The sequence below is a fragment of the Tyto alba genome, unplaced genomic scaffold (assembly GCF_018691265.1).
Source record: "Tyto alba isolate M040663 unplaced genomic scaffold, T.alba_DEE_v4.0 Super-Scaffold_44, whole genome shotgun sequence".
NCBI classification, from domain to species: domain Eukaryota; kingdom Metazoa; phylum Chordata; class Aves; order Strigiformes; family Tytonidae; genus Tyto; species Tyto alba.
In genome coordinates, this window is record NW_024881320.1 from 5,944,565 (window position 1) to 5,962,931 (window position 18,367).

The 18,367-nt window shown below is 42.0% G+C and overlaps 1 protein-coding gene and 1 long non-coding RNA gene across 3 annotated transcripts in view; both read right to left on the bottom strand.

Moving 5' to 3' along the window:
- The window catches only part of LOC116965346, a 72,718-nt gene extending 71,516 nt beyond the window's left edge, over nt 1–1,202 (bottom strand). For both annotated transcript variants that reach the window (XR_004409301.2, XR_004409302.1), the window contains exon 1: nt 1,098–1,202. This is a non-coding gene — a long non-coding RNA (uncharacterized LOC116965346). The remainder of the gene's footprint in view (nt 1–1,097) is intronic.
- A 6,306-nt stretch (nt 1,203–7,508) lies between these two features.
- Nucleotides 7,509–18,367, bottom strand: part of TMEM132D (transmembrane protein 132D) — a 269,653-nt gene continuing 258,794 nt past the window's right edge. The window contains exons 6-9 of the mRNA XM_009968052.3: nt 16,788–16,993; nt 15,402–15,675; nt 13,545–13,736; nt 7,509–10,652 (exon numbers count right to left, since the gene is read on the bottom strand). Coding sequence (XP_009966354.2) covers nt 9,474–10,652; nt 13,545–13,736; nt 15,402–15,675; nt 16,788–16,993 — 1,851 coding nt within the window. The 3' untranslated portion in view covers nt 7,509–9,473. The remainder of the gene's footprint in view (nt 10,653–13,544; nt 13,737–15,401; nt 15,676–16,787; nt 16,994–18,367) is intronic.

Below are 18,367 nucleotides of genomic sequence, written 5' to 3' on the forward strand. Positions count from 1 at the left end.
AGGAGGAGGAGGAATTATCAGCCTTTCTGATCTCACTTAACTATTTTGCTTCTGCTTGGGATGGAGGAAAATGGGCTGATTGCATGCCTGCATCTTTGAACTCCTGCGTGAGCCCATTGTGCGGTTTGCGTAGCTTGACAACAGCCGTCAGCAAGCAGAGCTGCTGGCCTCCCACTAGGAGGGAGACACTCGCTTGGCACTTCCACTCACAAATTATCTGCCTTTTATTAAAAATATATGCAATAGCAGGCAACAGAAGTGACCCATAGCCAGAACATCCTGCAGCCGCAGGCCCGATCCGCAGTCTGTCCTGGGCCCTGCTCCAGCAGGAGATGGAACTGGCCTTACCTCCAGCCCTGAACCTGCAGTGGGGCCAGTTCAGTGGAACTTGCTAGTCTTTGCCAGGGCCCTGCTTTTGCAAATGTGGCCACTTCTTCATAGCCCCTTGGTGACATGGGGAACAATCCCCCTTGGTATGTGCACTTGTGAGCCAGGGATCTTTATCTGGACACAGAAGCAAGCACAAGGATTCAGACACTGACAGGTTACCTACTCTCAAATTACTCTGCTTTCCTGTCACTGTCAATAGCTAGGAGACACCTGCCATTCTCTGGGTTTTTGCAAAATACCTTTTTATTTCCTCTCTCTATATGAAGAATCCTTCACTCTACTACTATCTTTCTGGGAATGACATTGAACACTCAGTTAATGCTCAGTGCTGTCATTAAAGCTTTCGTTCAAGCTTCTTTTAACCCTGTCCCTGCACCCTCTAACGTTGGCACTATAAGAGGCTCCTCAGCTGTCCCAATCTGAGTGCAGGGGCACAGCCAGTAATGCCGTGGCAGCTTTCTGCAGAGGCCACTGTCGCAGGAGCACTGCTGGGCTGGCGACCTGGAGTCAGGGCGCAACAAGTTCCTACCGGCTGTGACAGTCAGAAACTGTGACATTAGAAATCCAGGTGGAGAATCAGCAGCAAAAGCCATTACAACACTGTTACCTTTGCTTGTAAATGCTCTGTGTGCCACTGCTCTATTTTTGTCTGACTACCTATCTTCCCTGTAGGGCAGGCAGAGAGAAAACAAGCTGTTGGCACTTACCCATCTCCTCCCAGCTCTGCTACCCACGGCAGGCTCAGCAAGCGTCCTTTCCTCCCCAGGAGCTAGGTCCTGCACCCTTCAGTGCTGTCCATAAAGCCTCTCCTAACCCAATTGCAATTCACTGACAGCTTTACTTGCAAATTCCCTCTCTGCACAGCTCACACTAAGAACCTTAATATTCCTGCAGATTCAGAAAGGGGATTTCCAACAAGCATTAGGAAAATTAAACTTCTCAAGAGCTGTCTCGATCTGACAAGCTATTTCTAGCTCTTCAAAGTAAGGTAAGTGAAAATATTAAAATGGGGGATGGGGAAGTTGTAGTAAGTAAATGATGAATTAAAATTAGAAACGAGCACAGCATAAGACTACTTCACATATAGGTAAAGCATGCATATATGCACACACAAACACACAGAGAAGTAAATGAATATGCATTTTTTAAGGCTTCCTGCTGCCTTATAATAGAAAAGTATAATCTCCCACCCTGTGCACCCAATGCTTCCATCCAAAGCCAAAGCAGCAGATAACATTAATGAGTGGGGGATTGCCCTCAGATTTGTGCTTTGCAACCACATTAAACACGTCCAAGCACCAGCCCTCTCAGGTACAAGACTGGGAGCTCGTGATTAAACCAGAAACTTTTCACCGAGGACCTTTCCTCTGCTGGTGGGAGCCCGACTCCAGCCCGGGCTCCACCGAGGCAGGAGGTGGGTGAGGCACAGCCCTGGCTCTTCCCAGGCTGAGCTGGGATCACTGGGCTCATTCCAGGTCGTGCCAGTGACTGCACAGCTCCTCACAGCTCAGGTCTGTTTTCACGGGTGGGCTGGGCACTCTGCACTACACAGATAGGCTCTTTCCAGCTCATGAAGCCTAGAAATGGCAGTGTTAATTATTGTTCCCCTTCCCAAGAGATCAGGCTACAAAATGCTCCCCCTGTCTCCCAGCTTAGGTAAGTCCTTTTCTGGTCCTTTCTCTCCTCACTCTGCTGCTTTCTTTTTTTTTCCACTCCTTACAGAGCTTCCAAGCCTACACTCCAAATGAAGGAGAGGCTGTTTATAGCCTGGGCCATTGCTGGGGGGGGGGGGGGGGGGTGAGAAGCTGTACCAGTCTTTCAAGATGTAAGGGTGTGACTCCGAAGGAGGTGTGGGTAATGTTGGTTTTTTAGGAGCAGCAAAGCAGCATGATTTAGCTGTTAGCAAATTTTTCTACACTCTGGCATGGCTCTTGCTCTGAAACCTTGAAATTCCCCCTGGTTTAGGGTCTGATTTGAGTAATGGTGCTCAGCTTGTCTGTCTGTCCTCCAATCTCTGCTGCTGCTTTGCAGCAATCATCCCCAGTAGCCTCTCAAATCATATTAAAATCAGGTTAGAAGAGCATCCTCTTCAATTACAGTCCCTTATCACTGGTGCTTTAGGAGTGGGGGACACTGGCTTTGTACTAGACCAGGGGACAAAACAATTAGAAAAGCTGATTAAAATCCTATTGCTCTTTGGGGACTGACATGATTATGTGAGGGCTATATGGTGCGATGAAAAAAACCTTTCTGAGCTTGCACATGCAGCCTGCCAAAAATGCTTCTTCAGCTGTATGAACTGGTCTTGCAAACGGCACATTATTGAGTGCTGTATTAAAGTTACAGTCCAGGCTGTGTAGAGAGCTAGGTACACAGATAAATCTGATCAATACTTGGGATTTTTCAATATTACAAAATATTTTGTGTTAAGTCATGGCAGCCTGATAGTATTTATTTAAGGGAAAAATATAAAACGGACTGATTTGACCTTGGTGTCCCGACTAGCAGAACAGAAGGGAATGCCAAACGCTAAGAGCAAAGCTACTGATTAAGCCTGAGAGGGAGGACTGATGAAAGCAAGCTGTAAAAGGTTATTAATGGCAGAGAGGAGCACAGTGATTTGGGGTTTTGGCTTGATGACAACAGGATAGAAAAGGGGTGTCCACAGTCAATCAGACAAAGGATTTCCTGGAGAAACAGGGAGGCATGAGGAGCATCTGCACTAGCGGGAGAATCCCACCAGGATCAGAACACATGGAAGTACATTGTCCTGTCAGGGAGTATTCCAAGAGCATCTGTGGTGGTAGCAACATCGCCTGCCACCAAAGGGCATGGTCCTGCTGTGCAGCAGTGCAGGCAGGGCACGGGCCTGCAGGCTTTAGGCTGAACAAACAATCCAGAAGGTGCAGTAGAGAAAGAAGAGGCACATGGATTATCAGTGCTGGGAGACTAATAAAACTCCTGAGGACTGACCTAGTGCCTGCTGTTAAGCCCACACTTCTCTATTAATACCCAGTGAGATACCTCAGAGTTTGGGCAGCGCTGTGTGCTCACGCAGGCAGAGGTAGGCAGCAATACCTCTCAGGTCTGCAGCGGGGCCTCATGGTGGAAGAAGGGGTGATCTGCTTAGAGGAACTCCTGATTGTGATGGCTCAGTGAAAGGAGGTTGCTTCGTGACTTGGCTGCTGAGCATCCCCACGCAGGGATGCAGCTGGGGCTCCCAGGACCAGCTTCTGGCACTGACCTCTGTGTAAGAAGGCTGAGATAAACATGTAGGAGCAGATGGGGGATAAGCCGCAGTGAAAATTTGAAGCTACCACTGGACCCATGCTTCTGCTGAAGGCAGCTGGACACATCCAGTGTGTGCTAAGCTAAACAGTGCTCATGGAGTGTACAGATCCCTCACTCCTGTCCTTATTTCTCCTCCACTTTGTTCATCTGTGCTTACTGAGCTCAGTAAAATGTTGAAAATTGGACTTTTAGTCATCTTTTCAGTCCTATCATCAAGAATTAGCAGTGAAGCTCTTTGGATTGATTTCTAGGTCATTAATATGTTAACTGACTGTAGGAAGCTCGAATTGAGTTACTAGGAACAAAGGTCTGAACATGAAAATGCAAAGTTCCTGTTACACTTCAAAGCTGCAGCTGGTAGCTGGTGCTAGTAATATTGGTTTGAGTTCTGTCATGTGCCACAGAATTCAGGTACCAAAAAGCTAATATCCAGACACCATCAGTGTGCCAGCACAGCATCAGTCAGGGCTGGAGAAGTGTCTGTGATTGATTGCAGAAGGGGAATGCAATAGGAGGCCTCATCTGCACCCACTGAACCAAGGAGCAAGTGAGTTCTGGTAGATGGTGCAAACAAACGTGGTTCAGTACTGAACGTGTCCCTCCAGGCTCCAGGGGCTGTTTTAAGGAGATAGATGCAGGAACTTGTCATATGTAATCTACCAGCCATCTTTACAATGTGACAAGAATTTCTTAATGAGCATTGGCAGTACATACAAACAGAGTAGCAGTGCTACTTCTCCAGCCATTAATATTACATACGTGGGCTGCTTAATTTGCTGTTCCTCACAGAGCCAGAGCAGGAAGCCTGCATAATGAAGGATTTGTTGACAGAGTTCTTCATAGCAAATCAGCAAAAAGGTAGAAAATGATCCAGTTTCAGGCATACTTGCTTGACTCATGTAACCTTGGCCCTTCTAACACTCCTGATTATGGGCATGATGTACCAAGTGCTCTGCTCCTCTCAGGCCCTTATTGCTCCCATTTTTAAACTTCCTCTGTTAAACCTTTCACCAAGAAGCCAAACAGCACAATAGTACTCACTAATTTCACAGGAAAGAGGCATTGTTTATGCATGAGGAAGATGATGACTGTTGGAGACCAAACACCCATTCAGAAAGGTGCTTAAACATATGCGTGGTGTCAAGTGCATAAACAGCCCCTCTTGTGAGTTTTCAAACAGTGAGAAATTAACTGGAAGCAGAAAACAAATCCTATCTCCTCAGCACTTTGCAAGTGATATCCCAACTTGTTTTAGGGCTCTCTTTGTCTCCTACCTGTCCTCAGTAGGCAGCTCATTCTGGGGCCAGACATGGCAGTGGAGAATGGTTAGTCCTGTGACCCCGGTGTGGGGAGCTCAGGTTGGCACCACATAAATCTCCCGCGGGACACAAACCTCTCCTACTTCAACCAGGTATGTTACCTTGTGTTCTTCTGGTAGCATGGGCTGATAGTAACATAGAACTGAATTTATACCGTAGGCATTGTACTATAGGCAGTAATATGTGTTGCTGCAGTGCTCTAACACTGTGCATGGATAGGATATAGTAGTAAAATAAACACATAGAAATATGTGACAGAGTTCCTGGGATTTCAAGGACTAAATAAATTCATCTCTCAGAGATTTTTTTAAATGCTTGAGGTGTTTTCTAAACACAGATAGATGGCAGTGATAGCTCCTTGCCTGAGTTAATTCCTCAGTGATGCCTACTGGACTTTGCTTGATCAATACATATGTGAGTCCAACTGACACTCTCTCCTAAATGACACATGTGAAAGACTCTTCTAAGTTGTAGTACATGAGTCCTTTAGCTCTCGTTAAGGATCTATAATCAAGCAGCCCCACAGACCACAGGGGAATAAGAGCAGGCAGTCTTGGAGAAGCTGAACATACACAGAGCCGAACTAAAGTGTCTCCAGTGTGCTCATTTCATTTACATCTCATTCATTATGGAAACGAGGTGTGAAAGTAGTTTCTAGAGCTACTTAGTGCAGGCTGCACATCGATTTAATACCTATTCTAGTTTTTCAAGTCACTTACCTCCATAGAACTCTTGTTCCGAACCAATTATTTAGCTGCATTGCTCAGACTTTGAATTCACTGTATTAATGCAGCTTGGTCTAAACCACTGTATATTTAAGACTGCTGAAGGAGAAGCTTTTGAAGAGAAGGAAGACAGTAAAGAACCAGTTTACCTGATTTATAAGACAGTCAAGTTTCTACTCCTGATTGTAGTTATGCATAAAGTCTCTAAAAAAAAAAAAACCTGCATCAGATAAATTTTCTTTTGTTAACATGCTTATATCTGTTTATCAGTCTAGCTACTCACATGAACTGAAATGAAACCATGAAAATAAGGAGGCAACTGCAAAAAAAAAAAAAAAAAAGGTAATTAATAACACTGAGGACAGAGAGACTGCTTACTATCAGCAGGGTTCTTTATCAGGCTCAAGAGATTGTAGATGGGAGCCACAGCTGCAAAATATTATGTGTCTGCAACCTCTAAACACCATCACTGATTTTATGATGAGGAACAGAATTTAACCCCTTTCACTTGCCAAATGGGATTCTCAACGGATTGCCCGAAATACAATTTTTGCCCCTTGAGATGCTCCATGGTGCAGAAGCTTGCACTTAAGAAGTCCAGGACCTGTGCTGTGAGACAAGTGAATATACACAAACACACACACCCCAACAGATAGATACAGACATACATACAAAAACCTCTATAGGAAGCTGATTTATTCTGCTATTATCAGATTAATTAAACGTGTTTGTTTGCATGCAGATGGCCATAATCCACTCTGGCTTCTCCTTGAGCAGAGCTCAGGATCCCACTCAGTGACTGTGATACATTAAAGGGTGTGGGGGAAGTGATGTCTCTTCCTGATTTTACCATAGATTGCCGATATTACTTTGGGCAAATCACTTAACCTTGCTGTTCTCCATGTCAATAAGGAATCCACCTTGCTCAGAGCACTTTGAGATCTATGGACAAAGAGCACTCTAAATACTAGGTATTATTTATAGTATTGCCCTATAGATAATAGCAAGCAACAGCTGTTACAGACAGCAGGGACCTCTGAGCAAGCAGAAAGGCATAAATCTGAATGTCAGTATCCTTAGCATTGTAGCTAGCGGCTGTTTTGTCCTAGGAGAACATTTCAGTGGCTTGTGCTACCAGATGAACTTGCTGTTAGTTCTTCATGTTCCCCAGAGGCAGCTAACACAGAAATCTGGATTTACCATAACAGCTCATTGGGAAAGCAGTTCTGACAGCCTGCTCCCAGCATGACTTGTACCTGCTCTTTCTGCAGGAGAAAGATTGGCCATGCAGCGATGCTTTTGCAAGGCAACCTTGCATGCATACACGCATCTGATCTGCACAGACTGCTAGATGAGATCTGACCACTTTTACCCTGACCTCCACATTACTAAGGGTAAGTCTCTGTGGACATGATGTAGTGATGTGTAAAAAGCACCCTAAATAGCTCCAGAATTGGAGGCAAGACTATGGGCTAGAACACTGCTGAGCCTGCTGGGAGGCTGCAGTGCATTGCTACAGCCCCAAGGCTGCTTCCCTCACCTGAGCGCTCAGCCAGAGTCAGTCTGGGTCTGCACTCTGCTGTGCTCACTGTGGCACTTTGTCCTTGAGCTTGCATAGGACTGAGTAATCAAGGCCTTGAAGAGAGGCACTGAAAGAAAGCAAAGACCATCTGGCGTGCAAGTATTGATCTATTGATTTACTCTTTTAAAATTGTCTTTAAAGGCATTTAGACAAATGTGGATCTTCCCATTAGCACCCAAATCAGAAACTCACATATCAGGCTTTCAGGCTAGAAATATGCATGTGGATTTATTTGCAAATAGTTTCAAATCTTGGAAGGGTGACTTGGTGCAAATACACTTGTAGCATAACATGTTGTTGATGTTATATCTTCTCCCCCCAACATTGCACAATGTAAAACTTTGTGAATAGATTGTGCCAAGAACCTTAATTCACCGTTTCATCAAAGGACAAGTCTCCATATTGCTGCCAGTCTCTTTTAGGGTAAATGTTCTGACAGTGAAAGGAAAGAGGCGTTCAGAATAGGAAAAAAGATGAAGCCACTAAAATGCAAATTTTATTCACAGTTGGCATGTTTATAAATATATATATTACATTCTTACAATCTACAGTACATTCTAAATATAGAGGGATTCAATCTAAGTGTTTGAGGGAGGGTGGGTGTGTATTAAACTGAGCAACCTAGATTCAATGACAGAAAGAGACTTAATAATAAAAGGAGGGCAAGGACTCACTCTGGAAAATATAGGAAAACTTGAAATATAAACTGGATTTTAGTTAGTGCTTTGGCACTTTGCCACTGGTCTTTGGAAACTGCTTTTGGACCTCACAAAAAATGTCATGGTTTTAGGGCTGGAGGGCACATTGGATTCAAAGGGTAATCACTGAAATCCTACCATATGTACATCCTTATCAGAGGAAAACAAAAGATAATCATCACCTCTGGGAGAAACAAATGTTATCTACTGAGTTTAGCGGTTTAGGTTTCTATGTTGAATGTGCAGCACTCCTCTGTGACCTTCAAGTGCCCTCTAAACATGTTGAGCAGCGGGCTAAAGAAGCATGAGCAGAAGGAACTGAACAACCTGACCTCTCCCAGGGAGGGGGATGGAAAAAGAGGCGGTTGCTGTTGGTGTTGGAGTTCAGCACAAGCTACACTTACTCAATAGAGAGTGGCCAACTTTGGTAAATGACAGTATGTAAAGCAAGTACCAGTATGGTACCAAGTGACTGCGCTTGGCAAGAACATGCTGTGGAGAAGCAAGTGTGCGTGGAAGGGAAGGAAGAAACCACACGCTTCCAAAGTTGACTGATGCTAGTAAGTGCCCTCAGGATACCAGTGGGGGAGTGCTCCAGGGAAATGGCTGGGAATACAAATTTGAGACAGGATAATCAAATAAAGTGGGCTTTTAAAAATAGCTTGTTCTCTCAAACTTTCCAAAACTGACCTTCCTTTATGAGTGATATTCTGAGTATACATTATATCTTCTCCTATTTTACAAATTAAGAAATTATTAAAATTGGCTGGCAAAGTTTATTACCTTGGCATCTACTTAAAAAGAGAGTTTCAGTTTTAACTGTATATGTGTATCCATTCTCAGCGCTTGGGAGGCAAACATGCTGGTTTGTAAACAGCCCAGTTACTGCTTTTTCCCCTCCAGATTCTTTGGAAACTCATGACTTTTCAGCTCTGGGTGCTGCTTTGCTCACATTGTTGATTTTTGTCAGCTTTAAATTAATGTTCTTGGATGGATATTCTCTGCATGTGGCTTGAATGACATGCTCTCTTCGTGGATCTATTTATTCTGAGACTGATTTTTTGCTTTTAACCAAAGCTTGCAATATTGAACAGTAGAGCTGTGCGAACTTTGTAATATCCAAACTGCACTGGAGTTTGTTATATTTATTGATTTCCTGGGAAAGCTCAGAGAATGAGACCATATTATTTCGCTAAGTTTTTTTTCATGTTACCATGCATCAAAAAACCACACACATCTCTCACTTCCATCTCTGAGCACAGAGAAGACTTAAATTTTAAGAGCTGTCCAGGATCTCTGCTCTCCCAGCTGCTTTTGGGTGGCTTCTTGGGGCTCCATTGAGTTATTATCCACCAGATGATTCTTGTTATCAATACAACATTTTGCCCCACTACCCAAAATTAAAGGCAGAAGGTGAGTGAAAAACAAACAAAGGAACAAACCAAACAAAAAAGTCTTTTGTGTCTCATTACACATTTTCATGTAATCTCTCCATATAGTTTTTAAGTTCTTTGCACTCCCCCAGGTCCATATCCTGGCAGACCCATTTAATGTCATCCTCACTACTCATCAAGATTGAGTTGACAGTTGGACACCCATCATCAGAGGAGATGGTGGTAAAGGTGGTGAATTTAACCCGTTTCCTCTTAGAGGTAGGAGAAGTAGTTGGTTCACTTTTCTGTTCTTTCCCTTCAGTGAATGTGGACTCAGTAGACCTGAAAGATTGTCCATTAATATTTTTGGCGGCATTTGTGTTCAGGAGATATTTACTCTCTTCATAGTCCACTCTGTCAATGGCTGTGATACGTTCATCTTGTTGGGATGAGAAATTTATGTGATTCTCCAGAAGTTCTGTCCTGTTGCTCAGCCCAACCCAGTCATGAGAGTGGCTCATACCCTCTTGCTCTTCAAAGGGAACTTGTTTGTTTCTGTACTTCAAAGCAAAAGTGACACAATTGATAAGGAAGACCAGAATTGCCAGGCAAAAGACTCCCAGAAGAGCATACATTCCTATCTCCAGATCACTGAGTCCCCTAGGGGTCTGGATCAGGTCATTCTCTTCCAAGTCTCCATTGTTTCTTGGCAGATCCACCTGTGCAGGAAAGCTTGTGAAGTCTATTGGGATGTTCTGCAGATGACTGTCATCATCCAGGAGGCTTTCTCTGTCTTCTTTTTTACTTAAAATAGATCTTTGAGTGGTGGTTCCTTTCCCTTGCTCATGGCCCATTGAGGAGCTGTAATAGTGGCCATCTAGACCAGCTCTTTCCTGCAAAGTGTTTTTTTGACGCCGGTCACTGGCATGATTTTCTAGGTGGACACCAGCACCCCTGTATTTATTGTCACTGATGTTAGGGTTGGCATCACTCTGACCAAACTTGACTTTAATGCTACCACTTCCAACAGCTAGGATGCTCTTTCTTTTGGATTTCTGGCATGATTCACTGATCACCATCTCCACCTTCACAAGTGTCCCCTGGCCTTCTGTCTCAGCAGCAATCACAGGCCACTTGAATTTGGGGTCATGGTGAATGGAGACAACCTTCTCATCCAGAGATGTAGCTGACAAGGAGAAGTCTTTGGAGTCATAAATATCCAGGGGCATGACAGATCCATCACTGAACTGGATCCAGCAGCTGATGGCTGCTTCCTATAATACATAAAACAAATACATGCACATTCAGAATAAACATTGAGGGAAATATATTCTGTACTGGTCTATTCCCTCCTCCTCACAAGATCCATATACCATTTATAACCAGAAAAGAAATAAAAAGGGAGAGCAATAAAATTAATATCTTGCCAAGATGTGAAGAGAAATAGTAGTTTAAAACACTCATTGATAATAAGATTTGTTTCCCCAAAGGTGCTTAAAGGAGCTGTATCCCCTGGGCTCTGCAGAATCTACTTCAGCACCATAATAAATTGCATGTCAGAAAGCATTACCAGTGACTGAAATCATTTACTGTTGTGTATTTAAATGAAAAGAAAAAAATTACATTATTTCTAAACTGCTTAAAATACAAAGTCTCCTCTTATTACATACAACACATGTTAAAAAATACCGAATATAGGAAGTAGGTCCATACATGGCTTCATAACTTCAGTCTTTGATTTTTGCCTCTCAAATTAAATAAGCACTTTGTACAAGCAGAAGAAACCAATCAGTTTCTTCTTTAGGAAATGACCAGGGTAATTTTCATGCTTGTTAGCATTTAAAAACAAGACAATAACAAAGTTTAATCTTGTGTCACAACAATGCAGATTGTATACTTCAGAGTGCATGGAGGCTTACTGAATGTAAATGGGTCAGACCAGAGTACTAATTCTATACTTGCACATGTGTAATGCTGCAGCATTCCCAGGAACCTTGACTTTTGTTTTTTAACTTGAAACATTTTAAAGAATTCTTAGATTTCAGAAAACATGTGATCACCCACTTCTGAAAATCAGGTGCTCTGAGGACTAAAATGGTTATCAAAAATTGTCATGCTACGTGAAAAAACCTTGGCATTCACACATCAATCATTTAGAGACAAAATTCAGGTTGCTCTTCTGGAATCTAATTCCTCTTTCTGATGCTCTGACTTCCTCTGTTTTGGCTGGGATCTTTGCACCTTATAAGGCACTGGAGAATCCACACCAGAAAGACTCCTGGGTTGATGAGTGGGTTCTCTGGTGTCTAAAACAAGGTCAGCTCTTGTCTGGTAAGAGTTGAGATCACTCTGCTCTGAGAGAGAGCCTGACAGACAGACAAACACCCAACCAACAGATTAATAACCGTACCTGCAGAAACAGTGATTTTAAAGGTCTTGTTTCTTTAAATAAGCAGTTTTTCAAACAGATGGTATTTACATTCTAACTCAACATATATATGGAAAATAAATATAGATGATCATCTTTTAAATTGATTCTAGCACATAGTCATTTACCTGTTCAGATCATGGAGAATAAGCCTCCAGTCTTTTGGGACTGTATCATGCATAATCTACTGGCCTGATTTTGAAATCCTTATAGCCATAAAGCTTCCCATGTTTCAATGGGAGATTTGCTTCTGTCTCTATTTCAGGACAAGCCCTAAGACTTTGCTGACACTGTCATAAATCCCAGCTTTGTATTTATTAATCTTCGGATGTTTCTTGAAGGCCGCATAGAATTTATGTCATCAATTCTCATCCTCCCACTGTGTTGCTTAAACCTGCATAATCATTTAATAATTTTGCACTGCTTTGTGTATAGGGATTGTGCTCTGAAAATCATGTACTAAGCAATGGAAGGAATCAGATGCCTTTTAAAACAGTCAGTCCTTGAAAGGCGGAAGGTGCACATCTTCCTCGCTGGTTTAATACCAATCCAATGTTGTTCTGATTGTACCCTGCATCCAGAGAGGGACTCGTCTAGACTCCATTTCTGGGAACCGAAATGTCAGTGCTGGGCAGCATACTGGGACTAAATGCCATCAACCCCAGCTTTTGGGCCGATTTCAAGGTAGGTTGTTTAACTCCCCATGTCAGCAATGTATTAGCTCACTGGCCTTATTTCTAGCTGCCTGGCATTGATTTCTTAACTCCTGGAAGACTATTGGAGCCTGATTTTTATCACCCTATTAAGACAGCAATTCTACATTATTTCTCATCCTGCATCCCAAGGATAAGATCCTATAATGAATTAAAGCATCTCAACAGTTGGCCAGATTTCAAACGTGCATTTCATGATCATTTACCTTTAAAGCTCAGAACATGTTTAAGCATTAAGAGCCTAGTGCATCCTTGATGTAAGTCCCAGACTGATGGATTTGGGTTGAAAAAAAAGTTTAAATTTCAAATGTAGAGAGAAACACAAGGACAAATATCAAGCAGGGACTGATGGGGACATGGCAAAGTCCAAAAGCCCTTGGTAACTGTTGGTTCCCTAATATAGGAACTAACAGGGAAAAAAAAATCACTGGTTTATGAAATCATGAATCAGAAAATGAGTCAATGATGCTGATTCATATTCTAGTAAAGAATGAGAATGAAAGGGATGTTCCCCAACTTCTTAAAATGCTCACAGAAAGTAATTAAAGGAAGAAAAATTTGGCATAATGCAAAACACTTTCTCATTTAAAGATGGACTAAAAGGGTTGATTTGTATACCTGTGGTCGGAGGCTGAACTTGCAACCTAATTGGCAATATGTCCTCTGGACTCGTAGGTGCTGGCTGGGACAGAAAGGGCGGGTGTGTGTGTATAAGTGGACTGCTGTTGCTTAAGTATGACACTTGACACGTCATTGAGTCGCATGTGTTATTTATGGGGTGCAGCCTCAACAGATGGGGTATACCTGTTGTTGACTAGGGTTGTTTAGATGTAGTGCCATTTCTGTGACATCTTTGTTTTTCTGTTAGGGCACCTGGTGGCCTTCAGAAAAAAGTGCCTATAGGGAAAATGTTTTATTAGCATATTATTAATAAAAATCTTGATTCTACAGCTTGTAATTTTGAGCATAGTGAATCAGTGTGGTGTCCTTCCACAACACAACACAACACATGTAGGCAAGAGTACCTGCTTAGGAGATTGGAGCAGCTCTTGTGCTACTGCTGTAGCAAAAATGGCCTTATTGCTTCCTGGACTGAGCTGCAGAGAAAGTGACAATCCAGTCACCAGCTGCACTCCCAGGTCTGTTATTGTCACTTTCTCATCCAGAACTGTCACTGTCTTCTCAGCCAAGATAGCATCTGAAAGGGGGGACAATATCTGAAAAAAAAAAAAAAAAATCAGTTAGCAACAGCCATTTTGCATAGCACCAAGGAAAATAGCTATACGGAGCTACTGTAATACAGATAAGTGATATTTATGTTAATGGGCAGAATTACTCTTAGCAGACAGGCACTATTAAAATATGATTAAAAAATGGCTAGTCACATTTTATAACTTCTGCAATAATAGGGTGCTTATAACATCTTTTACCAATGTAATTGTAATCAGCTAAGCCATTCAGCTCTGCAATATGCTAACCACATCTGTTTCAGACATATTAACTATTTGCAAATGTAATTTTTATGTGAAATGCAATTATTTAATTAATTATCATGTTTTTAGGTAGCATACATACAATGCAATGTGTAGATTTATATAAAATCCATAAATGACATTTATTGCTATCCTATAGAAAGAAAGGCTAATGTATTGCTACAATAACCACTCATGGTAGTGTATACAAAATTGACAGAGAAAACGTGTTTTGTTTAAACAAAAACTGCATGGAGGTCAGTCCACTGGTATGTGACATCCAAAGATGCTCATTATCAAGCAAGTTGAATTTAATGATCCATATAGGGTGCAGAGCATTTCTGAAGCAGTTTATAAGAGGTATTCTTTAAATAAAACTTGATGCCAGCTTTTTTCCCTTGGATTTTTCTTTCCACAGTTTTATGTGCATTTGTTGGAGCATCGTAAGTCCCAGATCTTTGGAAAGTCAGTCAGAAAATCTTTACAGATTTTGCAGAAAGTAAAAAATCTTGAATCCCATTTCTCCAGCCCTAACCACCTCTGTTATCAACAGATGTGGTGGTTGTTTTCTGGTTTGACAGTTTGGGATGATGAGAGCATGTTTGGAGAGCTAGATATTATCACTGGATTTATCGCTCTCTCTCTCTTTTCCTTTTTTTATTTTCTTTTCTTCTGGGACCCCATTTTCTAGGCCACTATTTGTCTGCACAGCAGGAGGAACTATATGTGAAAAGCTGCCAATGAGATGGTGCATAGGTTTAGATGAGTTACTTCAGGGTAGGGACACTAAGGGACAGCCACATATACAGTGGTATTTATAGGTCATATTCTTGGTCATATTGGGTGAAACTGATGAAGCTAAATCTGCACCCTTGGAGAACATAGCTTAGTTGTCACTAATCAGTCAGTTTTCTAACATCTTTCTAGAAGTGCCAATTATTATTAATGCTTTGTACATATTCTGGAATATATACCCTCACATTTATATTTTGTAACACACTCCTTGAGCTTGCAAGGTGTGTAGGAATTTGATACTGTGGGACTTAATATTTCAGTCTCAGTTCTTCAACCAGCACTAGTTAATTTTTACTTTACCCTTTGCCTTGTGATAGCCCATATTAAAGCTCCAGGTTCAAAAAAAAGCCTTAGACAAAGATAATCAGAAACAGCCTCCAACTATACACATTGGACTTAATTTACTAAAATTGCAATCTACATTACTTCAAGGCAAAAAGTAAGAAGAGAAAACCATCCCTTTTGTGTCCTCCAGTCCTTGCTGCAATTCTGCTCCATTCAAAAATTCATGACTCCAATTTCTGTTGGTAATGCAAGAAGCTGCTGTACACCTCATCAGTACCTCAGTTCCCAAGGTTAATGGAGGAAAAGGAATAAGTAATTAATTTTCCCTACCTGAATTGTCGTCATTCCAAGCTCCTGCCCAATCAAAACCTGTCCGTCCTGCAGCTTAGCGATTCTTGGCTCCTCCACCTGCATGAAGTCACTCACCAGGTCAGTAATGTCAATCTGCCAGTCAGAACCCAGTAAATAGCTCAGCTGGCCGCCGGGGTCTGAGGCTTCAGCTACAAACTGTGTGAGGACTCGCACCATCGCATGCTGGTACTGAAGGGCACAGCCTCTTCCCTTACGTTCATCTTCTTCTTCATCATCACTGTCCCTGGCTGGTCTGGTAGGACACCAAGAATGAAAAATTAATTTTAAATTCTGATGGGAGAGCTTGCAACAGAAGAGCTATTGATGATATAAGTCTACAGCCTAGTTGCTGGAATAAGGGGGTTTTGCCCCTTCCATTGCTCTGCTGAAGCTGCTTCTGTCACTGCATTTCTGAAGTCAGTCAAGTTCCTCCATTTTTATTCTCTTTCTCTTGTTCATAACTGAGACCGCCAGGCTGCCTATATCTCCAAAACAGCTGCTGAAATTACCAACTGGTCTGCTAACTTCGCTACCACATCATCCTCTCCAAATATCTCTCATTATTTTCCATGTTAAGTCTTTACTTCCAGGACCTTCACACATTTTTCTTTCTGGATCTTCCCATAAACATCTTTGTGTTGCCATGGAAATTTGTTTTTACCTACACACACATCCATTTCTGTATGGAATTCAGGTTGAAATCACATTTCCACCAAAATGCCCGTCTCTTTGTTGTGATACTAGCAGAAACCTGGTAATAAATAATGTCTTTGTATGTAGGTGGGAATAGCAAGTACCCACTTTTATCATTTTTTTTCCTCCTGTTCTTAATAACACTGACATCAGATACAGTCTAGGTCTGCCTACATCCATCCTCTGTCCTACCATTCACGTGCCACTAACCTGTGGGCATGGGTAGTAGCTTTAAAGACTTTGGGATACTGCTCAGTGCCACTGGACCCTACAGTGATATGAAACAAGTATGTACTAATTGTGACCATTAGCAACAAATAAATTAGCTGGCAGGATGTATGAACCAGATTGGAGACTGACCAGCATTGCCAGGACTGGCTCTTGTTGTCCTGATGCCTCACGGCTGACCCTGCCTAACTTGACCGATCGGCTCTTTCCATCTCAGTCACTAGCATTATAAAAGGAAATTGATTTCCAGTGTAGGATCATGCAACCTGTAGTTTCCATCTCCTTCACAAGTCTAATGTAGGAGCCTATTGAATAAATGTCTGGTGACCTTCAAATTTACACCGGAATTGCATTATGGCCAAATGAGCATGTTCAGATCCACTGGCCCTGACAGGTCTTTGGCAAGTGCACAGCCCAGACTGAACACCCTCTAATGAAACCTACCTCTTATTAGAGATGATGGGGACTCTCCACCCCTTGATCTGATTTAGTTCTGTGTCAGAGACCTCTATCTGCAGCGGGAGACGAGGAACCCAGACTGTCATTTCTAAAGGCGCACTCAGATGCTGGTAAGTAAAATTAACTATGACATTCACTTTGCCTTTCATTTCCTTCCCATTGACAAAGACATAGTCACATCTGTCAGAAACCTGAAAAAAAGTAGAAAGAAAAAAATTAAATTAATGAGTCTCTTCACAAATTATAAAGTACACCACATGCTGGGAAAGTGGGTGGGAGGAAGAGAAAAGATATAGGTTTAAATTAGCTCAAAGTTCAGAGGGTAACTAGGAATAACAAGAAAGGTGGCCAGTGTGTCCTTAATAGCTTGTATAATTTGGCATCATTTTAGCAGGTAAGCTTTTTTTGCTTTAAACATTTCCAGAATTATCTAAGACAAAAGAATGGCTTCTTTCTGTCCTTAATTCCCACTCCAACACTAGGCTAGTCCTAGTATAATGGCACCAAGAGAGAATTCCTCTTCTTTCCCCAGAGCTCAGTCAGACTCTGCTACCCTCCTCCTCTACTTTGTGCGCAGCTCAAGGAATACCAGATACCTGTGGGGAGGAACAGGGAACTGCCTGCATACGGAATTCAGTAGGGGACAAATTTCTTTAGTCAACACCAAACTGGGACAAAGGGTTCTTCAGGAGGCCCGTTACAGGTGCCAGAGCATGGGGTGCTCACATCAACCAAAAACTAATCACAGTGGTGTTCATTGGGGCCAAACAGCTTCATCTCTGCTGCAAGTCTGACAAAGGTCTTACACAATGTTCTTCTCAAGCTAGTCCTGATGTCACTTTATTTATTACCTTCAGCTCTGGACATCAATATTGCTGAGAGTTACTAAATCTCACTCAAGCGATTTAGCAGCTATTGCAAGGATCTAGGTGAGCTGACAGGACCTGTTCATTACATCTAGTTAAAATATATGAGTAAATGTACACGTCAAATAATTTATTAACTACCACTTTACCGTACTGATGATCTGAAGGAATGATCTATTAAAACCCTGAACTCTTTTCACAATCCATTACCAGCCAGACCTTCTATTCTATTCTGTAGATGTATTTAATATTTCTGACTCCAGAATGCATAGTCTCACCCTCATCTGAATTTAATGTCATTTTCTGCTTTTCTGTTTAAATGCTAAATGAATTTAAACCATATTTAAATATCACTAGCCTTTGTAGGATAATTTGCATTCCTAATATTATTATCTTTAAACAACAACATCCCCCCTTACAGACAGGTTCATAGCAAATCCATTTCCATCCTTGCTCGTCTGAGCCTATGGAAGGTATCAAAAAAAGGTTATCATGACTCTTGCAATGCCTCTCTTGCAAGCAATGCCTGTTTTAAGGTCAAAATCTTATAATTGCCATTGGTTTCAGCAGGAAAATAAGGAGTTTATTTACAGGTGGAATTATGATTTTCAGGATATTCTCATGTTACCATGCTTTATACTAGGCCTTAGCAGCTCCTGTCAGGATCCAATCTTGTTGTGCTGCACAGCAAGAAAACCT